At 40.1% G+C, this 25,872-nt stretch overlaps 1 protein-coding gene across 1 annotated transcript in view; it reads left to right on the forward strand.

The window, feature by feature from the left end:
• Window positions 1-25,872, forward strand: part of znf236 (zinc finger protein 236) — a gene marked incomplete at its 5' end in the record, with an annotated part of 67,156 nt that overhangs the window by 36,296 nt on the left and 4,988 nt on the right. The window contains 11 exons of the mRNA XM_083917956.1: window positions 325-628; window positions 2,616-2,719; window positions 3,143-3,580; window positions 6,398-6,543; window positions 8,150-8,381; window positions 8,472-8,663; window positions 9,724-9,882; window positions 15,170-15,327; window positions 15,818-15,937; window positions 16,333-16,524; window positions 23,196-23,325. Coding sequence (XP_083774082.1) covers window positions 325-628; window positions 2,616-2,719; window positions 3,143-3,580; window positions 6,398-6,543; window positions 8,150-8,381; window positions 8,472-8,663; window positions 9,724-9,882; window positions 15,170-15,327; window positions 15,818-15,937; window positions 16,333-16,524; window positions 23,196-23,325 — 2,175 coding nt within the window. The remainder of the gene's footprint in view (window positions 1-324; window positions 629-2,615; window positions 2,720-3,142; window positions 3,581-6,397; window positions 6,544-8,149; window positions 8,382-8,471; window positions 8,664-9,723; window positions 9,883-15,169; window positions 15,328-15,817; window positions 15,938-16,332; window positions 16,525-23,195; window positions 23,326-25,872) is intronic.

The following is a 25,872-nucleotide window of genomic DNA, read 5'->3' on the forward strand; positions in this document are numbered from 1 at the left end:
GCCCAGAATTTAGTGCTACACCCCTTTCATTACATAACACTTTTTTTATACACAGGGCCATTCAAACTCCACTGCATCGCCATAGTCAGGGAGGCTGTTTGAAAACACAACCTTGATTTAAAAAGGGAAAGGGAAGATGTTAATATACAGTCTCTCAGATTAATGTTTTCTTTGAATCAATGGGCAGAAGGTTTAAAGCTGTTTCTACACCACTGTGAAAAGCTGAGATTCTAAGGTTCAATCTGCACACATCCATTCTCAGGTTGAGCCACTCAGCATGAAGTGTAACCCCAAGAGACATATAATAGACCCATATTCTCACAGTTATAGGTCTGGAAAGTCAAGAAGTTGAAGAAGAGGATGAAGAAGAGGACGAGGATGGGGAGCAAAAGTCAAAGAGGAGGGGTTTGGAAATCATCACTTTCACTGAGGAGCAGGCGGCCGAGCTGGCGAAGGATCCCGGTGAGGAGGCCTCGGTGTCAGAGCGGATCCTCGCCCAGTCAGCGGCTGAGAGGGATCGAATCAGCGAGATCAAAGACAAGGCGGTGGAACTAGAAACAGAACCCAAGTTTGCCAACTGCTGCAGTTACTGTCCCAAGAGCTTCAAGAAGCCCAGCGACCTCGTCAGGTAAACATCATGCCTGTTTTATAGATTTTTAGGAGAAAGGCGTAAGCTTTCTGTGGTCTTTATGATGCAGAGATTGAATACAATGAATGAAAATACTGCATGTGTAAAGGAAAACATCTCAGCACTCTTTTGCTGACGTGCCAAAGCTTCACGCTATTTGGCTGAAAAGTTCAATATTGTCAACTCAAAGTTGGAGGCGTTGGACGCAAATATCAATTGATTTTCAAGCCTATTGTGTCGCAGTTAAATTGAGTAACGCGCCGCCCATCTTGAAATTGAATCTGTAGGGTTAAGGATTAATGATTAGGCTTAATGATTAAATTCAGACAACAGAAATGAATCGACCAATTAATCGTCTCGCTTTTTCCTGCTCCAAACTATCATTATTATTTCAGCCTTAAAAATTGTTTGACCTCTACTAGAGAGCTGAGCCGATCCAAGTTATCAAAACAGCGGGTGCGGGAGAAGTTCACTGTAGTAAGTCGCATTCGTTCCCGGTGTGGATCCGCCCCCGCCAGAGCTGTGCTTTGTCACCAATCGTGTTTGTGACACTCATGGGCAGTATATCGAGGCCTATTCATGTTGGGGAGGGGCTGCAGTTCGGTGGGCTGGGGCTGGGTTTTTTCAGATGATGTGGTCCTGATGGCATTGTCGATCAGTGACCTTCAGCACTCACGGGATCTGTTCGCAGCCGAGTGTGAAACGGCTGGGATGAGGATCAATTTGAGGCCATGACTCTCAGCAGGAAACCGGTGGATTGCTTACTCCGGGTAGGGAATGTGTCCATATCCTAGGTGAAGGAGTTCAAGTACCTCTGGGTCTTGTTCGCAAGTGAAGACGATGGAGAGTGAGATTGGTTGGAGAATCAGAGCAGCAGGTACATTGCGTTTGCTTTACTGCACCGTTGTAATGAAAAGAGAGCTGAGCCAGAAGGCAAAGCTCTCTATCTATCGGTCTGTCTTCGTTCCTACTCTCACCTATGGTCATGAAAGCTGGGTCATGACCAAAAGAGCGAGATTGCAGGTACAAGCGGCTGAAATTAGTTTTCTCAGGAGCGCTGCTCCTGAGAGGTAGAAGGCCTCAGGGAAGACCCAGGACTAGGTAGAGAGACAATATCTCCACACTGACCTGGGAACGCCTCGGTATCCCCCAGTCAGAAATGGTTAAGGTGGCCCAGGAAAGAGAAGTTTGGGGTCCCCTGCTGGAGCTGATACCCCCGCAGCCTGACCCTGGATAAGCGGTTGAAGATGAAAGATGAGAAAAAGACCAAGGTTGAAGAATATTGAAGTTCCCCTTTTAAGTATACTGTACATTGCTTAATGCTAAAAGTTGACAGTTTTCTCAAGTGGCATCATAAAGACCATGTTTGAGGAGAGATGAAGCCAACTTTTTTGCTGTATGAATAACTTTTTTCCCCACACCAACATGGCAACAATAACACTGTACTCATAAATAAAAATAAAATAAAATATGGACCTATTAAAACAATGGTTACAAGGTTGTCCAAATGCTCCATGCAAATTTACAGAGGCAATTATGTGCCAAACTTCCTAATTAAAGATGAAAAGTGTAAAAATGACAGTCAGAAAAACTGCACACGTTTCCTACTCCCTCTTATGTTTTTTCGACAATCTCCCTAGAAGCTCATCCATGCTTTAGGATCTGTAAAGTTCCAACCACTTTTCTTTTGAACTGAGCTTGAGTTTACTTCTCCTAAATGTCTGATGTCACCAGAGAGCCATATTTATTATTTAAGTATTCATATTCAGAGTTTGTGCATTTGCAATTTCTTGCAAGCTCATTGTACAACAACAGTACAAGGAACTAAAGGCATGAGATGAATGAGTGCTCTTGAGTAGCAGACATTATACACTGGCAAGGCTATCTTCTTCCATTATTTCTCTCATGCCCCCTTATCACTTTAAAATCTCTCCTCTGTCCTTATGCTCTTTTGAATTTTCCTATGTCGATTTGCTTCGATGTCTAGGCACATTCGGATCCATACAGGAGAGAGACCTTACAAGTGTGATGACTGTGGGAAGAGTTTCACAGTGAAATCTACCCTGGACTGCCATGTGAAGACACATACAGGTTAGAGTTTAATCACCATAAGGCTTCCTACTGGTTGTGAAATTTCTGAAACAATTTGGTATTTGGAGAAGTGTATTTGAAATGAGACAGGGGATTTGAATAAGGATAGGCCAAAATCAGACAATATGATGGAATCTTGTTTTAAGATACAGGAATTTATCAAAATGTGGTTTACAATAATTTACATGTGTATAGCTTTTTGTAATGCTTTCTAGCCCGGGAGAGAAAATGTGAATTTATATAAAGCTGCCTTGCCTTAATTTCAGAGCTCTTCAATATGTACACACTGCACAGTTACAGCACTGCTTTCTTACAAGATCCAAAATACAGAGAACTTCTGAAAGTGTTTTTACACAAAGAGATAGCAAGTTGGTGTACAGAGCCACAAGTCATAGACACTCTCTTTAATGTGTGTTTTTACAGGTCAGAAACTCTTCAGCTGTCACATGTGCAACACCTCCTTCTCTACAAAGGGTAGCTTAAAAGTGCACATGCGCCTCCACACCGGCTCCAAGCCCTTCAAATGTCCCTTCTGTGAACTCCGCTTCAGAACTTCAGGACACCGCAAAACCCACATACAGTGCCACTTCAGGCCAAGCCTCGAAAGCCGCAAATCCAAGAGGTCTGCCTCGTCCACTGGGCAGGTCGGTCAGGGTCATGACCCAGGGACTGGGCAGGCTGCAGGCCAGGGACCGCAGCCAGCAGTTTCAGAGGCTCTTCAACCTGTGGGTTTGCTACACACAGCCAACTCTGACCCCAATATTTACCTCCCAGCCAACCAAGTCCTGACAGGGCAGTTTGACCAGAACCTACTGCAACCAGGACTCGTGGGACAAGCCATCCTACCTGCCTCCATGTCAGGTAGGGATAATAGCCTGTGAATAATCATGCAGGGCAGTTGAGGATAAGAACATTTGTCTATTTTACTGCAATTGGTCTAGAGCAGAGTAGTTTGTTACAGAGCTTTAAATAACTCGAAGATATAGCAGCACATGGTCAGCAGGCATCATTTTGAGAGGATGAAATCACTCAACACAGTAAAATGGAGGCACTAAAAGCTATTATTCCAAAAACTCACTTGTGTGGCACACTGTGTTAACGTATGCGCCGTTATGGATGACCCAACAACAACAGTTTTTATTGATGTTTGGTACTTACTCTGATGGTAATGTCAGGCTGCTGATAAATGCAGTGGAGTTTGTGGGTGTAACTGAAATGATGCAGGGATCATCCTTTCTAGTGTCCAGTGGCCCGGTTGGTATTAGTTGGCAGTTGCCTGGAACAAGATGGATTATGTTACAACGCTTGATATGGCCAAAGCTAGAGGAAGAAGGTGATTTCTCACCACCCCCTTTTTTCAATCGCAGGATATACTATTTAATCATTTTCCAAAAAATCAGCTCTTTCATGTAACCAAAACTCATCCAGAGAGGATGTTTATGATGTGTCTACTCAACTGCATTTTTGAGGCGGATTCAAGTTGCACTCCGTAAGATTTTCATCTATTTAATTGTCTGGTAAATAACTATCTATCAAAGAATTAGTTTGAACAATGGTGATTGATCATATGACTGACTAATGAAAGTGCTTTGACTTACCTTTTGTCAGCATTCCAATCTGTGTCTCTGTGGCGACATTCCTGGGCTAGATGTAAATAGGCCGCCATGTTAGTAACTCTGCTGACAGTGGTTGGTCTGCCTGCCAGATCACAACGGATATGCTGTGTTCACTGCGTAATGGGAAATCGGGAATCCTTCAACTTCTGAGTCAGGCTTGTAGTAAGGACAGAAGTGTAATAGGAACATGTGTGTGTGTGTATGGATTTAAGAGGGTAACGTATAGAGGACCGACTGGAAGTAGAGAGGTGAATGTGAGCAAAAAGTGAACACACAAAGGGATTGTGAAGGTGACAAGATGGAGGGCTCTGAAAGATCAGACTCAGATGTCTTTTAATATTATAACTGATTTGTTTTTTTATTAGTAGCCCGTTAAACTACTTGTTACGAGGAAAAGTAATATTATTACAGTTACTAGAAGTGCCCAGTACGCTGCAGGCATACCTCTCCCAAAAACTTCTATCTTTTCATCATCTAGGAAAAGACAGAATACACTGCAAGATTTTTCTTTGTTTTCTCTCAATCTTTTGGTGGTTTTATTCATGAGATATGCATTAACCATGCTTCAGGGATATTTTTGCTCCAGTAGAAACCTTTGGGTTGTCTTGGGAGCTCAGAAGCCTTGTAGTGCATATAATGGACTGTGTGTCATGCCTTTACATCTGCCCTTTGACATAAGATGTATAATTATGTATTTGCGTCCAGAGTCCTGCTCTTCTGGTACCATAAAAGCAGTTTCAGATATAGCCCTTTGTTACTAGTGTGTGTTACAGAACTCGTTACTAGGTAAAGTAATATTACAGTTACTAGTAACGCGTTCCTGCCCAACACTGGTGGCGAACAAAAGTTTATGATACGTACTAGTTTTGTTCAGCATGGTAATGTTCACAAATGAACATCCCTTTTGTGATTTTTGACGCGTAAATGCAATCACCGGAAGTAAAAAGCTAACGTTAGGCTATAAACAAACTACATCACCCACTAGCTCCTAACTGATGTCACTTGTAAAGCATGGTGACGTTTGTAGTCTCACTTAGCCACATGTTAGCAACCGCCTTTTTAAAGACACATACAGGCTTCAAATTTCACAAGTGGGGGATTAACTGCCATATTTTATCTTGTAGAAAAAAATGTTAAAATCCTTTAAGCCTGTGTTAACCACAGACCTTATTTCATGCATTTAACGAAAAACACAATAAAAAAATCCCATTGACTTTGAGATTAGGGAGCTGTGAGTGCAAATATGCTAACTCACTTCCAGGTTTTAGGACTCACTCCTGCAGCTCTCTATTAGGAGCACGCAGGGAGGAGCAAATGGAAGCAGAGTTACATGACTTTTCCACAGATCACCTTTCTCATAGCGCTGTCAGAATACAGTAACAGTTTCAGAAAATATGATTGTTAGGTGTTGTGAATGCAACACTGCAAATCCTTCCTCCAAAACGCTCCGGTTCATTTAATTTATAACAATAACATGTTTACTGTAGCCTGGCTATCATTGGCAGCCATGAAATTAGATTCCCCACACACCTTAAGGAGCATAACAGTTGGGGAGGTGGCCAAACATGTTCTTCAGCCATTACTTTCTTCTTCAAGCTCACCACTCCAAATGTTTACATTCTCACTCCCTCTCTCTGTTTTCTGCATGTTTGATAGAAATGCAGGCATACCTCTCCCAAACATTTCTATCCTCCCATCATCTGGGAAAAGACAGTGCAAGATTTCCTTTGTTTTCTCTCAATCTTTTGGTGGTTTTATTCATGAGATATTCATTACTCATACTTCAGTGATATTCTTGCTCCAGCAGAAACCTTTGGGTTCTTTTGGAAGCTCAGAAGAAAAAAAAACAGTTTCAGGCACAGCCTTTTGTGAAAAAGAAATACATGCTTCTTCTCACAGTAGGTTATTTATAAAATGTAAACACTTGGATGCAGGAAAAGCTGTTACTTTATGTCCCCCTGCTACATGGAAGGTTAATTAAGGTCTAACATTAATACAAAAATGAGTTGAGTATTAATGTGAAATATCTAAACATGTATATGTGTGTGTGTGTGTGCTGCAGCTGCAGGAGACCTGACTGTGTCTCTTCCAGATGGCCTGACCACACTGGATGGCATCCACCTGCAGTTGACGCCTGCTAACCTGGTTTGCCCCAATGTCCAGATCTCTGGCATTGATACCAGCAACATCAACAACATAACTCTACAGGTTACACCAATACCCACTGAACCTTGTTTTATTATCCACGTGTCATTACCTTGAATCTTAGTGAAAATGGTTTGCCTACTGAGTGTATTTTTTTATTGAGGGGAATCAAATATCTTTAAAGCCTAATTTGGAGGAGCAATTAGGATAAATAATCTCTTGGCATGAGTTTACTTCCCAAATGACTCAAGTCTGATCACCCAAACCTTCACATATGAGAGTGAAACCCATACAAACCCATGACAGCGCTACCAACCTAAAATTAGCATCGATATGTTAGAAATTAGAACCGTTATAGTTTACTGCAATGCTGTTCACAGGCTCATGACAACAGAGTGATCCTCATTTACAGAGACACATACTCCAGTGTATAATGTGTTTTTTTTTGTTTAAAACCATAATATTAACATTATCAAACATAATGTATGATTATGCTTAACCTGTTAAATAAAACAGGTTCCTGTTTATTTCCAAAGTACATGCACTCTGTTTATGAAAATAAATTGTTGAAAAGTGGTTTATACTTATACAAAATTTATAATGAAAGAGTTTATGAGTCAATATTTTTGAGTATATTAATATAATGTGAATACATCTTGCCAAAGTATTGTTACTGTTGTCTTTAATTCATCAAATATTTGGATGTACTTATTTGCTTTAACTTTGAGTGCTAAATCTCCTTAAATTGCAGGCCTTTCTAAGGCCTTTTCATCATTTAATTGAGCAGAAGATAATTTAAGCAGTTAACTAGAGTGCATATCATTTTGTCCGAAACATTTCACAGTTATTTAAACCGATTAGTTTGTGAGCCTGTGAATGTTTTCATTTGTCCAGGTCATGGTTATCCCCAAAGATATTTCAGTCAAAAGCAACTGGACTTGGTTATTTGTCTAGGAAGACGTTTGACCTCTCATGCAAGAGGCTTCATCAGTTCATGTACGCATCTGACCAGGCTGGGACTGGTGATGAAGCCTCTTGGATGAGAGGTGAAACGTCTTCCAAGACAAACAACCAAGTCCAGTTGCTTTTGACTCGATTAGTTTGTGGTTTTTAGAAGTGTTGATTTATCATCAGCTTTATTTTGGAGTAGTTTTTAGAGTAGTTTTTAATAAAGGGCTCGTACATTTAAATTCAACAACTAAAATGTGAAACCACCCTGTCAACATTGTCTAATCAATCAGTAATACGGACTTGGAGATTGGATTGTAATCAAGACAAAACGGTGGGGGGTTTTTGTATTCACTAAATGTACAGCAATAATGTGTAGGAGGAACTATCATTGAGCTGCTTTTAACTGTAATATCCTCCCTCCAAACTCAAATCAGTTTGCTTTTATGAAACTCTATACATCACACAGTGCTAGCATATAGATTAGGACATAGAAAATATGATATCAACTAATATATTACAAATTTTCCTCTGATCTTTTGGAATGTATTTTAAATAACAGATTTTAGTTGTCAATCAGTAAAAGTATCAACGGGTAGAATTTTCCTCGATGACATGTAAAGCGTTTTTTTAAAAACAAGCACGTGGGCCAACAAATCTCACTTGTAGACATCTCCCCTACATCCCCCTTCCTTTTTCATCTGAGTGCTTTCTCTTTCAGATTGACCACACCCTCCTCCAGCAGACCTTACAACAGGGCGGCCTCCTCTCTCAACCCCTGAGTGTTGACACTGGCCTTGTGTCCCACTCTGGCGGCCAGCTCATGTCCACCACTGACCACTCGGTGTCCGCAAATGTCGTCATCCACCCACTGACCAGCCTGGCCCTGCAGCCCTCCACCATCACATCTGCTCAGGTCACAATGGCCAGCCTCTCTGAGCAGGATGCTACAGGTATGTGTACTGGCCTGAGGGGAGAAAAAGACATGGCACGCTCTGTTATAAGCTGAATAACTCATCTATGCTTTCCTGGGGATTCTGCAGGTTCTCAGGACCTAAGCCATGTTATAGGCAGCTCTGGGCTTGTAACCGGAGGCGCCAACGGTCAGGAGATCACACTGACCATCAACAATTCCAGCCTGACTCAAGCCCTGGCCCAGGTTCAGGCTCAGGCCTCAGCTTCTGGTTCCGGCAATGCAGCAGGAAACCCTCAGGAGATCACCCTCACCATATCAGGTATGGACAACTTTACAATGCTGGTTCATCAAACAAAAAAACCCCACAGCAGATACATAGCTACATACTTTATACAGTGACCTTTTCTTTGCACATGTGCAGAAACTCATAACAAACCAACAGATGAAATAAAGAACGCCTCAAGGATCTGTAGGGCATTTTCAGGCAGGAAAAAAAGAAGAGTTGATTCACATTGTCCATTTCACAAATCAAGATTAAACCACAGTATTCGAAGTTATGAATGATGCACCCTCTCCATGAACCAGTTTCTTCTCAGACATCATCTCCAACACAAAGCCAGCTCATTGTATATCAGCTGGGAATATATATTGTAGTCACAGTGTTGAGTGGTGGCTGCTTTTTCTGAGCCCCCTCGAGTCAAGGTAGATCATTCCTTTCCTGCATGACTGGAGCAGTCAAAGTATTTCCTCTGGTCACTGCTCAAGCCTACCCTTAGACTAAGGCAATAGGACTCTGTTGTTAGATATTAGATTGGATTTTTTTTCTTTTTCTTTCTCTTGAAGCTACACCGAGACATTCAGTGCATCACTTTTTCTGCAAATATTTATTGTTTCTCTTGAACTAGAAGCATTGGAGATGGATCACAGTGCATAGGTTCCAAGCTAAAATGTCTGAAGTCATGTTCAGTCGCCATTTAATCCACATTTTGCCCATCTTTCCAACCCTGATATAAAAATAAGATTTGCGGTGTGAATGACTTGGGGAGGATTGGGGATAGTGAAATACAAGAGATTTAGGAGGATACGCAAGACATCATGTTCAAAGAGTGTTTTCATATGTACACACTGTCTTTTTTTCAATTTGTTTTACATTATTAAAGTTTTTTTTTATTTGCTTATTTATGACACTTAATTCTCAAAGCACAGCCCTATATCTTTTGTCTCATCTGCCTTATATCCGCGAATCAGTGTTGATATAATTTCATAATTATTCAATATAATTGTAAAAGCATTGACACAAGATATAACATGTATAATTTTCTTTGGCTCAATAAAAAAACAATTGAAGTTAAAAATTGCTTTTCTCCATACTTTTGCAGGTCAGGATCTGCTCCCCCAACATAGCCACCCTAATGGTGCTGAGATGAACGGCAGCATCAGGCTGGCATCACCACTCAACGGCCAGCCCACCAATGCAACCCTGACTATCACCAATGACCACCTCCTACCTCAGAGCCCCGCCAACACTGGAATGACAGGTTAGGATTGGAATAGATATGTCATTTACATCTATGTGTGATAGCAAGCAAATATATCTCACTCCCTATAACGCTGTCTCTGTGACTTAACTTACAACCTGCATCTCTGTAGTTAGCTTAAAGTTTTCTGCTGAACCTCTTTATTAGGAACCCTGTAATAGGGTCTTAAATATATACTAGATGTGCTAGCTACATAAATTATATAAATACTTTAAGACAGGGGGTAAAGCTACAAGTACCAGGGAAAAAGTCAGCGTATGTTCTTTTCTTTGGAAGAAACACTAGATTACTACTGTACTGTCTTAAGCTAGTTAGCCAGGCATGCTAACGTATGCTGTTAAATTTAGACGATATTAATTTAGAGACGCCAAGCACACTAAAAGGAGAATTTTGAAGTGGTTGTTGTGTGAGGTATTTATCAATAGTCAGTATATTACCTCCAGTAGATGACAGACAGCCCTCAGTTTGGAAAAGCAGACAGGAGTCCCAGCATAGAAGCTAAACAATGTACTGGTTTATATGGGGGCAGCCGCAAAAAAATATAAGATAATCTATATCAGTGTAGGTGCATGCTTCCATAGAGGAGGCCTTAGTTTGGATGAGGTGTCTACCTATCTACCAGTATAGAGTCATCAAAGTGTGGGAAGCTAAAATAGCTTCAAGATAAACTTATATCCCTTTAATCGATTCCTAAAACTTTTGCTGTTGTGATGTTACCTTTGGAAATACTACAAAAAAAACAAAAAACCTGGTTGTTTCTTGTGTACTGAGTAACGGACCAAACTAAGTTGAGCCAGGCTCACTTGGAATTAGATCGGACTCTATGATAAGTGAACAAGATGGGATCTGTGTGATAGCAAGAAATACATCTCACTCCCTTACTAACTGAAATGACTTGGGGATGAAATGTACCTGGCTGAGTTCCCTGCTACTCCACAGGGGTACATAATAAAGTTAGAATTTCATTTAGTTTTGTGATAAGACAATATGGCTTTGAAAGGCATCCGAGAAAGTCTTGGTTATAAAGAAACCAGCCTCTCTCTTTAAAGCCCCGGACAATGTCGGGCGAAAAGGTCTGGAGATAGTCCAGAGTCCGGGGTAAGGGGGTCCAGAGTCTGTCCTTACTGACAGAAGTTCCCGAATCTCTTCAACTCTCCAGTTAGACATTTTCATTTCGGTCTTTGTGTAAATCACCCTTCTTCTTCACTGGTTGAGATTTGTTTTGCTCAGCTGTTAACCGACGCATGGTATAAATGTCATCAAGTCATCCCATTCATCTCCGTTGATACACCGGAGAATAAGCGGCTGTGTTCACACGAGCGCACCCTGAGATTATCCGGCCTTTGTACATGGGAATGGCAGGGTAAAATCTGTTTGATGTCCAGTCCGACTGAATTGGTTATTTGCGTTCACATGTACAGCCCTGCGGGTTAATGTCCAGATAATTGCAGGTTTGCAGTCCATGTGTGAAAGGGGCTTTAGTCAATTTTGTTCCACACAGCTGGACTCTGAGTTTTACAAATGAACATAAAAAGCATCTTTGACTTGCATCACGCCATTATCAGTGACTTGCTCCACCCACTCATAATACTACTTGACCCAAGGCCACCACTTTAAGCCAATAACACAGCAAAAAACTAGGAGATACCCAGCTGGCTGTTGCACAAATATCACCACAATAACCCACTTGAGCAGAACTGATTAAATTGCCAACCATTTGATGGATGAGCATGCACACCGAGTGGGAGGTCCTTGTGCATACTGCACTTGCATTTGCTCCCAACACATTAAAGAAGGAGACACTAGACCGAGTCTCACTTCTTGCTGGTTTAAACAAAAAAACAAAACAATGCATCACACTGGCACAAGGACTGAGCTCTCTATAAATGTGACGAACTAGGGTTGGGTGATATGACAATATTAGATCGTGAAGGATTAGAACATGTTGAAGATCTGCCAAAGCAGAGGGATCGTAGTATCGTCTGTAGGGCATCTTCTATCCTCTGCTGTTCAATGCCCTGCACAGACACATCAGGTTTTTTTTATATGCACGCTTATACAGTCATATCCGCCACAGTAGATATGAGTTGCTGCTTGAAAAATCATTTGTAAGATGTTTGTGAATCTGACGAGAGAGGCTGAGCTCAGCTTCTGCTGTTAGTAGGGGTATAACGGCTCCCACTGATGACAGTACCCGGGCAGCTGTGAGCGTCTGGCTACGTGTGTTTCTTCCTCTGCCGGCTCACTTCCCCCGGTCCCCAGACCGACTTCAGTGTGACTGACTCCGACTTTAAATTTCACTTTGAAACAGAAACTAACCAGTATAGCATAAAAGCATGATGAATAATAGATTATAACGTTTATATATCCATAGTTTGTGGTGGAATTGGCCAACTAGCAGCCACTCTTGTCACAGCTCTGTGAGTAGTATCTGGAATCGATTCTATTCCTTGGTTCCCTGGATGTCAACACTAAATTTTACACACTGAATTTTGCAGCTGAATTTGGGCTGTTGATTTTTTTTTAATGCTGAATTCTTTAATTATCATTGAATTGAATACATTGTATTTTTCATCTGTATCTGGTATCTGTAACGTTGAATTTTTTCAAATTGAATTTTATGAAAAATAAAGAGTCAAAACATTCAGATACATATTTTCAATGCATAAATATTCAGTGCTAGAAATTCAATTCAATGGCTTTTATTACAAAGGTTTACTTCCATAGAGGAGGCCTTAGTCTGGGTGAAGTGTCTGGCTGATACCTGTTTATTCCAGCTGATTCTATGGATGTTCTTGATCTCAGCTTCTTTGATCAGAGCAAAAAAACTCATTGTTAATCAATTCCTTTGCAATTTAGGAGAAATGGGGTGAGAAAAACTACTTTATGAATGGTAAGGGCAGTGTCCCGTTTTAGTTTTTCAAAGATAAAAACACTACATGTTTTGGAGGTTTTTACGCCTCTGAACCGAAAATGTCCCTAGACTTTGTCTCAGAAATCTGGTCTCCTTATACCAGGATAAAACTAAAGCATTAATGGAGAGGTTCAAACAGTCTCTCGACCAATGCCCCTTTTTCATGAAACTGCACGGCCCCCCACCATGGAGTCATCAAAGTGTGGAAAGCTAAAATAGCTTCCAGATATACTTTCATAGCTGGTTAAGGCCTGTCATGGTCCACACATCTCACAGAAAAAATGAAAAAAGTCATATAGTACTGTTGTACTATAGTATGTACTCTATTTATCACAGTAAAGCGAATAAAGGCAGGCCTCTCATTTCTAGCCAGCGACCATTGATAATCTATATCAGTGTAAGTGTACGCCTTAATTAGAATATTTTCACCGATTAACTAAGTGCTGTCTGATGGCAACCACCCCACTTCAAATTACCCACAATATCCCTTTAATCGATTCCTAAAACTTTTGCTGTTTCAATTTTACCTTTGGACACACACACACACACATACATACACACACACACACACACACACACACACACACACACACACACACACACACACACACACACACACACACACACACACACACACACACACACACACACACACATGGTTGTTTCTTGTGTACTGAGTAACGGACCAGACTAAGTTAAGCCAGGCTCAAGGCGCTTGGATTAGCGGTTTTAGCACATGAAGAACGATTAATAGTATCTTGTGGGCATAGAAGCCTCAAAGTGACACACCCAACCTTCATGTCCTTGGTTCTAATCTGACCAATGATCTGTGTTGGCTGTAAAATTAATCTTTACAGAAGAGCCAACGTACATATACTTTGCATGCCTATATATACAGTATATATATGCAAGAGGATGTACATTTGATTTTTAGAACTCCATCTGAATAATAATAGTTGAGCAGACCAAATGCATGATAAGAAAGTAAACAGTTTGTGTGCTGTGAAGTGATAAAATATAATTTTTTATTGTCATAGATGGCTTCCTGATTGTTCTGTTTACTGGCTTGTTTGTCACCTAGAAGCCTAATCAAATTTTCAGTCTCATCTCTCTCTCTTCATTACCCTCCCCTCTCAACTCAAGTGGAAAACATTCCCACCGCTTCACAGAGACACAGAGAGCATCTCTGCTTTAGTTTATTAGACTGTAGCATTCCAGTCACTCTGTATGTTAATAAGGCCCAACCTGCACTTTGACTGATAAACTGTACCGTACGGGGCCCATATTTCTAATAAAATCAATTATTGTCTGGTGATAGTCGCTGCTAATATAATGGAGGTTCCTCCCTGAACAAAACTAATTGTCATTTTTATTTTTAGTCATAGAGCAAAGCACCAAAAGGGCTTTGTTAGCCGGTTGGTTACAATCACTTTAATAAACGTATGTACATATTTTGCGGTTGCCACAACAGTCCCTACAACCACTGGTCCACTGTTCAACTCACATTGAGGCCTGTAACCATAGAAACCATTCCAGGACTGAATTCAACAAATTTGTATGAATCAGAATAAAACCTATACTTCATTCTGAGAAGCTTTTAATTGGTTTCATTTGAAAAAGGCTGCAAATGGAGAGTTTAAGTGTCAAATAATGGTCTTATTGCTGTTTTTGAGAAGTAGAAGAAGAAGAAAATCATAGGGTTAAAACACTGAACTGCAAATAAAATTAGGAATTACAAATTTAGGTTGAATCTGTGTTTGCTTAATAGCAAATAAATATTTCATGGCAAAATTCTGGGGGCAACAAAGACAGTTATTTGATCGGTTTATGATCAGTTATTTTTCAAGAAATACAGCAGAAGGGCAACTGGCATATGTCTGTTTACAGTCAAGCTGAACATTCTTAAATGGTTTTAAGAAAGAAATCAGTGAATATACAGTTTTTTTTTTCCATCGTGCCATGAGTCACCATGATGTGAAATTGCACTCAACTTCTGACCTTACTGTGGCTGCTCCTTTATTTCCATTTTCCCTTCAGTTCAGTCCTCCCTGCAATATTTAATTCTGTCAGAAATGCAGCGCTGCTTCACAATACCAGCCACCCCAGGTTTCACCTGCTGAATGATTTGAATGTGAAGCAGCAGCAGTACACATTTGCTATGACTCCCTAATGCATAGCTAGGCAATTTGAACTGTATTACAGTTGTGGTAAAGAACATAACGGTCCCATTCAAATACAGGTTGAATACACGCTACTACATTTGCCACAAAAGCGATATGGTTCTAGCTGTTGTCGAAAGTGGTGTCATAAACTAGTTGTGGAATTGGGTGTTAAAAAGTCATCTAACCTTTCTGCCTGTCTCTCACCTGTCAGTCTCCAGCCTGCCACCTAGCACCACCCTATCACATACTGCTGTGTCCCAGAGCCTAGTGATGTCACCAGGAGGCGTGGCCAGCGATGACAGTGTTACACTGACGTTGGCAGATGCTCAGGGTATGCTGGATGGTGTCACCCTAAACCTCAATACGCAGGTAAAAAAGACAGATGAATACTGCACAGAAAGACACGATTACATCTATTGTAGAGCTGCAAAGATTAGTCAATTGATTAGTTGTTAGCTATTAAATTTATCAACAACTATATTGGTAATCAAAGTCACAATTGTAGTTTCTTTAATATGAATTTGTTTGGTTCCTTTACTCCTCTGTTAATGTAAAGTTTTAATCTTTAAAGACGTCATCTTGGGCTTTGGGAATTACTGATCAACATTTTTTCACCATCTTCTGTCATTTTATTCACCTAACAACTACTCTATTAATCAAGAAGCGAATGAAAATGATTCTTAGTTGCAGCCCTACTGTAATCTACTGACATTATCATGACTGATTAAAATGAATTTCTCAACGCTTTCCGACATTCAGACAACATTTAAAAATCTGTAATGTCATTATCCATGTTGGATGAAAACCTGATAGTATGTAGTTTGTCGGCTGCCTTACCAGAGAATCTTTTGATCTTTAGGGCCAGACATTCCCTGGAGTGCTGAATGACCCAGGGCAGCCAGCCAGCTCAGGCCAGCAGGTCATACTGGTCAGCCACCATTCCCAATCCACAAACGGAGTGTCTGGCAATGGATACGATGTGAGTGTGTTTGTCTTGTATGTGTAGTATGCTCTTTAAGATATCCAGTGAAGGAACTGTCAAAGCAAAGGTGGAAGTAGGTTTTACTTTGATGGATTGAGCAAACGCTTAAAATGGCAACACAGTAATCCACTGTGATGGATTGCCTATCTAAAGCAAATAATTGTCTACCAGATTTTTTTTTATGATTTAGATGAATGTGAATCAGTGGCTGCCTGGAAGATGTAAAACACATTCATCAAATTAAAAAAAAACATTTTTGAGACTAGACCAGGCTCATGAAACTGCATGAAACTGCCATTGTGTATTATAAGCATACATACTCTATTTTAAAAACTAGAAAATCTGATTAGATATTTAAATATGTGACTCACTAATCTTTGTGTGGGATCCAGATTACTGACGATGTCCAGGGTGGGAAGGATGGCCAGACGGAGGTTGATAATCGGAACCAGTGTTACTACTGTAATCAGCTGTGCCAAAATGCCAACACACTGCGACGGCACTGCAGACAAGCTCACGGCAAGGACCGTTGTCATGTCTGCAGTCTATGTCACAAGGCCTTTAAGAGAGCTACACACCTGAAGGTAAGAACTCACGTAAGACCAGTAGACTCAGATGATCGTGCTTTTAATTTCAGTGGCTGACTGATACATACTTTGATGATCCATCCAGCTGATGCTTTCTCTCTATGAATAAAGTGGCCACTTGTTGTAGCATTGCATGAATCAATCGCTACAGGCTTTATAAAAACAAATCAACTCAACACAAATCTTACAAATCCACCTCAGGCTGGAAAATGAATGCCATCTCACTATTTGAAGCAAAAATAAGAGTAATTCATCAAGTAGCATTTCAGATAGACTCTTACTGTCACCCTCGACAACAAAACAAAACACTTAAACCGAGTGGTGCTTTGCAGCCGACTTAGGAAGTGGAGCATGTGTGCTTCTCTTTTCCAGCGATCCTCTTCATGTGGATGCGACACTCAAGCCCATAATTACCTGAGCTCTCAAATCAGGAGGTAAGAGGAGAATGAAGATACAGCTTTATACCAAGCCCCCACCACAGCAACTTCCTGTTTGATCCAATAAGGAAGTGCCTAAAATTGCAGTTCTCCAAGTGTCCACTAGGGGCAGGTTTCATAATAGATCAATTTCTCAATTATTCCCATGTTATACAGGCTGTTTTTCACAGCATCGTTAAATCTATTTAAGACCTGGTACAAAAAAACATTCTAGTCTTTATGTTTACAGTGAGGGGGTGAATTCTTTTGTACCAGAGTAGTTTTTATTTTATTGGAGGTTAAAGTTTATTAATAATTAGGGGCGTGGCCTCTTGAGTGATGGCTAGCTGCTGAACCTTACTTCTCCTCGGAGGTATATGTCAGTGCGATGGACTTATATCCCTCCCCCCAACATCACATCAATGGCCTTTTTTGGTAAGAGGAAATGGGGCGGAGTCAAAGTCTGACAAGATGGCGACCCCCGTAGGCGAGTACGATTGGATCAAGTTCAGAGAACAGACCTCTACAGAGATGCTACGTCCATTTTTTATACAATCTATGCTTTATACACAAGTTCTTTCCCCACAATGTGTGTTGTTTACTTTTGTTAACCTCTTTACATTCCGCCTCTTTTTTTAGAGGGGTGGGGGTTGAGGAACAGGCGATGTTCAGGGCTATATAAAAAGGTCAAGTTATTCTAGTCAAAAATCTGTAATAAATGTTTGTTAGGTATTGAAATGTTGAAAGTTTATATACTGTAAGTGTTTAAGGGCTTAAAATATTGTGATAGTAGTGTATAATACACATTCTCATGCTCTATTATGTCTCATAAGTTCTTGCAGCAATTTTTGAGCTGATACCATTTGTAACATAGATTTGGTGCTAAATTAAAAAAAAATCCAACAAGAATTGGTAAATAATGGCCGAAAAAATCAATCAAATAAAATACAGGCTGTGCTTTCGTATCAAAAACAAGAATTGCTATTTTTTGTTATTGCATGGACAGCACTTCTGTTCTGGAAACTGCTCAGAAACCCCTTTATTTTCCGTGTACATAGGAAAGCCATCCATGCTCTCGATGTCCTAGTTCTCTATTTGTGGTTGTAATGTTTCATGAGGCTCTGATTATTCTGGAGGTCACAACAGCTCAGTTTCTGCACTGAGCTCAAGTAAAGAAAAATATCTCACTACAATGAAATGGCTGCTATGGAGACTAACACATGAAATTGAATAGAATATAAATACTTTTTTGATCCCCAAGTTGAAATTGGTTCATTTCATGAATGAGTCCACAATTGTCTCCACTAGCTTTTCCAGTCAGACCCAATTCCAATGAAGTTTGGGTGTTGTGTAAAACGTAAATAAAAACAGATACATACAATGATTCCCAAATCCTTTTCAATCTAGATTCAGTTGAATACACTACAAAGACAAGATATCTAATGTTCAAACTGATAAACTTTATTGTTTTTTGCAAATAATCACTCATTTTGAATTTGATTCCTGCAACACATTCCAAAAAAGCTGGGACAGGGGCATGTTTACCACTGTGGTTCATACCTTTGCCTTTTCACAACATTCAATAAGCGTTTGGGAACTGAGGACGCTAACTGTAGAAGCTTCTTTCTCATTCTTCCTACATATACGACATAGAAAGGTTCTAACTTTGAAAATTCACAGAATTTTGCAATCCTTGTTTGAAAATTAAATACCTTGTCTTGGTATTGTATTCAATTGAATATAGGTCTATTAAGTTAGCTTAAGGCTGTTTTGTACTTTTGATTTTCGATTACTTGTTTTTTATTTTCATCTCCCATCATTCCCAAGACAGATATATTTTGCTTGCCCATTCTTTTGTACTCACTCCATGCCATCACGACTTTCAAATATGGGTCTGATTTGGCGTGTAAACTGAACCCACTGTCTTTGGAAGTGGCCTTCTTCCAGTAAGAATAGCCATTTTCTGGCCTTCTCCTGCTCTGACCCTCCTGGTCTCTCCAGTTGACCTTCTACCTTCTCCCTCATTTCCCTCCTTCTCTTCCTGCTGTGCACCTTTCGTACTAAAAAACCTTTTCATTGTTATGCTCTCTCCAGCTACTCTCGCCTGCAATAGTCAAGATGTAGCGGTTATCCTCATATAATGTTACACTGTAGCAAATAAGTATAACAAATATAAAAAGATCAGAAAAGATGTATCACACGCACACAACAGTTATGTTAAGACTTATTAATGCTATTGTATTAGTTATTTTCCCGGTTTGACAGTAAAGGGTGACACCTGGTTTCATTTGTGCAGCGTCATTGCTGTGATATGTGACAGTAAGTGGTTAAATAGTACTGATTAGCTGATTATTTTTTAGTACTAGTACTATTATCAAATCAAAATGACTGATCTCCTAGCTAGCACAATGTAGTGTGTCTTAACGTAACGTCCGCAAAACAGCCGCCCTCTGTAAACGTTATGGATTGAAACAGGTTTTAATATTTTGTATGAAGCAGTTCTTGTCTTTACTAAAACCAAAACTAATCAAAGGACAATATGCTCTTACAATCACGAGCGAGTGATTTCACGTTGGGCTAAATAACGCACACACTGTTATTGCTGATGCTGAATCACCTTTAGCAATCATGACATTCATTATAAATGTAACTTTAACTTCCACTGCAGCACACTCACTGTGTGAGCCAGACTGTGAATGCCACGCTGCACCTCTGATGCAGGGCCGTAGCTGAGTGGGTCAGCAAAGATTATATTTACAATTATTCACTTTTGGCCAATTTATTTTTTGTTTCATAGGTTTGAAAGGCTTGTGGACATAGTGGCTGTTTGTTTTTAAAAGTACAGTTTTTATAACCCAAAAGTTAGGGAGGCAGCTAGGTGAACAAGGCTCTGTAGTAGGGGGGGGGGCAGCTGCACCCCCTTGCCCCCCTGTAGATCTGCCCCTGTAAAGTGGGCATGTCGGTAAAGAGGACACTTGTGGGTACCCATAGAACCCATTTTCATTCAGATATCTTGAGTTGAGACGTCAAGGGCCCTTTTGAAAACGGCCTTGCCAGTTTTCTCTAGTTTCCAACATCTTCACTCTGGCTTTATAACTGAGCCCACTACAGCACCTTAAAGGAAGAAAAAGTCGTCGGGTCAGTTGTCAAGCTGTCTGGACATTAAGAAGTTAATGGGCCACAGCATGCTGAGCAGTAATTGACTTTCAGAAAAGTCATGACGCTGAGATTAGGTGGGTGTCGCAGTGAAAGTGACCGAGCTTCACCCTCTCTAGGTCCCCAGGCTACTAATTAGATTGCAACGAGAACTCGGATGCTGATTTTAGATTTTTAAAAAGGCCCAGTGGTGAGAAAGATAAATCAGTAATTATGTAATTTTTCATTTTTCATTTTGTTGGCCTGTGGATAATAATTTTGCCATTTAATTATAGCTGTACTACCAAAAACCATGGCTATATAAATCATGAAGTTTATGTAATTAAAGGCATTTCTGCAATGCTAGATGGGTTGGGGAAATAAGTAGACTCACTAAAGGAGGTAATCTGAATATTGTTTCTTACATGGGCTTGACAGGCAGATACTGTACATGAAAGGGACCCATCGGACCACTTTGATGGATCGCATCATCTCCAGCTTATACTTTGTCTCTGAAAGACAAGTTTGCCGGCCCGATGTCAGATCGTTAAGAAGTTAAAGTGGGTACCCTCACATACATATTTTATTGTGAGCATGGTGAATGGAACACAGAGGTACTGGGTAACGGAAGCTGTTTTTGTTTTTGAAAGTTTTTAATCAATTTATTCATTATAAAAGTTCAAATGTTCTCTCAAACTTACTTAAGGCTGTTCATCATCGGCTTAATAAATAGTATAATAAACTTGATGCAGTTACAGCATAATAATTTGTGCTTTTCCCTTTCACAATTATTATCATACTTTTCCATTGACCTTGCTGTGTGCTAATCGGCTTTGTGTTGCCAGCAGTTATCAGCAGTATTCTGAGTAGATGTCACTGCTCTTTCATTACTTTCATGATCCTGAACCTGAACATTGTGAACCAAGGTTTTATTGTATCAGAATGCTTTTCTTATTAAAAAGGCCCAGTAGTAGTAGTATGCTAGCCAGCGTCTAACGTATAGTTTAGAGATTCCCCTCTTTAACCTGTTTTACTTTAGACAGGCCACCCCAATGGTAGCTGACTGCTTGAACCTAATAATATATTGATATCTATCTACTGTGTCTCAGTGTCAAAAATCTAGTATCGATGGAGCTATACATGGTAGGCACGTTTGTAACCGGTATTTCAATATTGATTTATCTATTCATTACTTTCTCAATTAATATTTTTAGGGGGCACAAAATGTCAGAAAATGTTTGAAAGTTGTTTTGAAATAGCTAGTTTTCAATAATCAGCCCAAAGACCAGAGTTAACTATAATACAGAGTATTCAGAATATTCATCATTTTTGCTTGAAAAAATGACAAACAATGATTAAAATAGTACCATATTCATTTTCTGTCGATCAGCTAATCAAATGTCGTTTCCATTTCAGGAAACTGTACCACAGAGTATAGCAGTTTTACCCTTTTTAAACTGTTTTAAGGGGACTAATTCTAATTTTCAGGTTCGTACTTGTATTTTGTGTTTCTAGTAGAACACAATTATAAGCTTTTCTCTTATTGCCCATGGCCGCTGCACCTGAGATGCTCTGTTGGTGCACATGTCTCTTTAAAGCCCCTTGCTGACAAAACCCAATCTGTTCTGATTGGTGTTTCCAGGACTCCGCTCCACTCTCACTGTCTCTGCACTGTACAGTCAGCCGGGTACTGACTGTAATGAAGTATAGTATATCTAGTATAGTATATCTAGTATATCTACAGTGAAAAATCTCCAACAAATTTCCCTGACGTTAGCATGTAGCTACATGTAGCAATGTAATGAGAGTAGAAACACTGTTGGAAACGGAGCGTTCAGGATGGTCTGAAAATCTGAGCATTTTGTTCACAGGGATTCCTTTTACATTTATTACTCGTTTTTTTTTTCAAGCTTTGACCACAATTATTATGAACAGAATTCAACATTGTATGTATGACAGAAAATAAGGAAGAGCATACTAGCTTGCCTTTAGTTTATTTAAAAAGGACTGTGTACAGTTTAAATTGGAGGGGGCCCAATTTGATGCACAAATATGTATATATGTAAAATCCGTATCCAGGCTTGTGAGCTGCATCTCAGCCACCAGAATCTTGGGACAGGGTTAAGACCCCCTTGACCATAGACTTTATGTAAAGACTCAAAGTAAAAAACAGACTTGTGAGCTGCTTTTAGATGTTCTGCAAAAACTAAACAATATAGAATAACATTTTACAGATGAGAAGTTGTTTTTTATTATATAACTGTCATGAAGGTGATGAATTCGATGTTTCCCAACGCCGTTCATGCAGTGCCACGGCTGGAAGCAGTAGTAGACCAAAAACCATGAAACACACCAGTTAACCAGTCTCCCTTGTTGTTCTCTATCTGTGTTTTTATTGGTTACCAGGGATTTTTCCCGGACCAAACATACAGTATGACGGAAGTTAAAACACTTGAAACACAGGTGTTGTTGCAGCTGAAAAACTGCTTTGTACTTGACACAGTCTTTTACGAGCGTACTCTGTGATACAATAAACGGCCTCCTCAGTGTAACAGGACACACAGAATTGCAGGACCTGCAGAACTGCAACCCATCGCTGTTGTCGTCGTCGTCTCCTTTCAAAAACCAACAACCAACCTCTGTTTCTCACTACCCAGATTGAAAAGTAAATCCACTCACTCTCAGTTTTACTGCTGTTTCACCGTGTTCACTTTTATGATTGCAGCACTTACCAAGGCTCAGGGTTGTTGGTTTTGTGTTTGCATGCCCTGTGCACCCTTATAAAATGTGCTATTTAGCCATTCAGTGCACTTAAAAGATTATGTGGAGGCATAATGGGTAAATTAATGGCTAGATTTTGCAATTACCATATTTTGCCTCTAACCTATGAAATATGTTAACTCACTAAAATGTATGAATCTGTCATCAAAAAGAACGTACATAATAATGAAGGTTATGTAACATCATCGAGCACAGATGGTTTCGAGGTAAAATAAAGGTTAATAAGATTTCTCCAACAGAGCACATCATTAAATTACCTTAGATCTAAAAAAGTAGAGGGACTTTGTGTGCAAGTAAACAGTAAAAGGTAAAATTAATTTGTGGATCTGTCTACAGGAACATGAACGAGTGCACCAGCCGGGCCCATCACCCAGCTCCCAGAAACCCAGAGTCTTTAATTGCTCCTCCTGTGTGAAGGCCTTCGCCAAGCGCAGCCAGCTGGAGAGACACAACCGAACACACACTGGTAAGGGAATAATGAAGCACGTTTGCGCAGTGCATGTCATAGCTAAAATCACAACATTGTCATGGATATTAAAATGTATTTTATCTTTTTAATTATCTAACACATCTATGGAGCCCCAAAGTTTTGGTTTCATTTTACATTTTTATTTTATGTAACTTAAATGAAAGCAGTCTCTGTCTGTCTGGCTGTATGTATATGTACAGCATGTCTTTCCTCTGATTTTCTCCGCAACTGGTCATCTGATCCACTTCCCACTTAAAGGGTGTATTGCTGAGAACCAAATGGAGTGCTGTGTTGAGTTCTAGATCTACAGGAAATATTTTTAAGTATTGAGTTATGGACACACTGTCCAATCCTGCTCCTGGAGTTCTTCTTCCCTGCATGTTACACTGCCAAACGACATGCTGGGTACAGCTCATTCTCCATTGCTCACTACGGTGCATTCAAGAACATATCATATATGAAGAAAGAGAGACCTGAGGGGCTGGAGATGTTACATTGTAGCAAACTCAAAGCACAGTGTTGAAGCTGTTTGGATGAGCAGTTCTCAAGAAAGCTGCAAGCAGCAATAACCGAGGCCAAGCAATCTGACCAGCCCCCAGCTATTTATTTCTAGATTTGGCAAATTTTTTTTCACACTAAACACACATAGGGACAAATTTAGCAAAACGTTTTAATGTATATACATAATCTTGTATCTATGTAAATAGTTATGACATCAAAAATATGCACATTAGTGCCTAACATAATGTGAAAATACTTATTCTGCAAGACTGTTCACGGTGCCAGCAAGTAAGGTCAACCAAATGTAGCCATTTAGCTCCCGTTAATCTAAGGCAACTATAAGGCCAAAGTAATTCCAAATCAACCAACCAACTTCTCATGTAAACAAATACAGTCCACAGACACAACAACTAACCTATCCTTTTCTTGAGCTGAACTTGCATATGCAACCTACCTAGCTGGCTAACTAGCTAGGTAGGATTGTGAGCATGGATTATAACTAGGCCAGTGTTAGCAGCAGCTAGCAGATTGACTTGAGAGCTAACTTAGCTGTGTTCTGATTTTAAAGATCAGATCAAATGGCACAACTCTATGAAGAGCAATGAGTCTTTTGTGAACCCTAAAGTCAATTGAAGCTAGCTAACACTGCTATCAATAGCTCTTAAATGCAGAGTTATAGTCCAAGCTGACAGCCTAGCTCGATAGCCTGCTGGATGAATGGCATGTGTAGCCTAGTTAAGTTGAACAAAAGGTGAAGTTGTTTACTTTGTTTGTGCACTGTTTATTTACAGCAACGGCTAGCTTGGTTGTGAATTACTTTGGCATTGTTGCTCTAGCTACTAGGAGCTAACTTCCTACCATGGGAGTGTGTTGGGTTCCCTTGCTTAAGAGAGACTGGGGTTATATGAATAACTGAAATGTAAGGGGACAGTGACTGCTGACAGCGCTGTCAAGTGACAGTGACTGCTGACAGCACTGTCAAGTGACATTTTTAAATAAAATGTGACATAAAATAAAGGTGCCACTGAGAAAAAATAAAATATCTCCAATAAAACTTTCAAATTTTATTTTGAAAATTGGTGAAATAACATTTCCAAATAATGCGGTTGAGTTTTAAAGATTTCTTCATAATGTATTGTTGAATAACTTAAAGTTGTACTCCTTAGGATTTTCATCTATTTAATTGTTGTTAAGTTCCTATCTATCAAAGAGTGTGTTAAAACGATGGTGATTAATCATATGACCCAATAATGAAAGCACTTCTACTTTTTTGTCGAGTATTACAATATATGTGTCTGTGAGGATTTTCCCTAGATGTATATAGGCCGCCATGTTAGTGACGCTGCTGACAGTTGTTGGTCTGCTGGCCCAGATTGTCACTCAAGGTTATGCTACGTTCACTTGTCGTCGGAAATCAGGAACTTCCAACTACTGTGTCATGCTTGTAGTAAGGACAGAAGTGTGATAGGAACGTGTGTGTGTGTGTGTGTGTGTGTGTGTGTGTGTGTGTGTGTGTGTGTGTGTGTGTGTGTGTGTGTGTGTGTGTGTGTGTGTGTGTGTGTGTGTGTGTGTGTGTGTGTGTGTGTGTGTGTGTGTGTGTGTGTGTGTGTGTGTGTGTGTGTGTGTGTGTGTGTGTGTGTGTGTGTGTGTGTGTGTGTGTGTGTGTGTGTGTGTGTGTGTGTGTGTGTGTGTGTGTGTGTGTGTGTGTGTGTGTGTTGTAATGACAGCAACTAGTTTTCGGTCTGGGATCAGACCCCCAGTGCTGACGACTGCTGCAGAGTGTGTGTAGCTGAGGCCCAACATGTTGTGGTGGTACAACAAAACCCTATACTCCCAGTGCTGATAAAAATCCTAGAGGAAACACTGACAAATTAAATATATTGTGGTTTTAGTTGGGTAATGTTAGCACTCTTGCTAATGTGGTCAAATTGCTGGCTAACTGACGCTGCAAATTCTTATTCGGGGATAATGTCAGCTAATTAATCCATCAGCTTGCTTATGTATGTTAGCTTAACAAAACCAAAGCTAGCTGTGGCTTGGCCG

Source organism: Echiichthys vipera (genome assembly GCF_963691815.1).
Source record: "Echiichthys vipera genome assembly, chromosome: 8".
In the NCBI taxonomy this organism is placed as follows: domain Eukaryota; kingdom Metazoa; phylum Chordata; class Actinopteri; order Perciformes; family Trachinidae; genus Echiichthys; species Echiichthys vipera.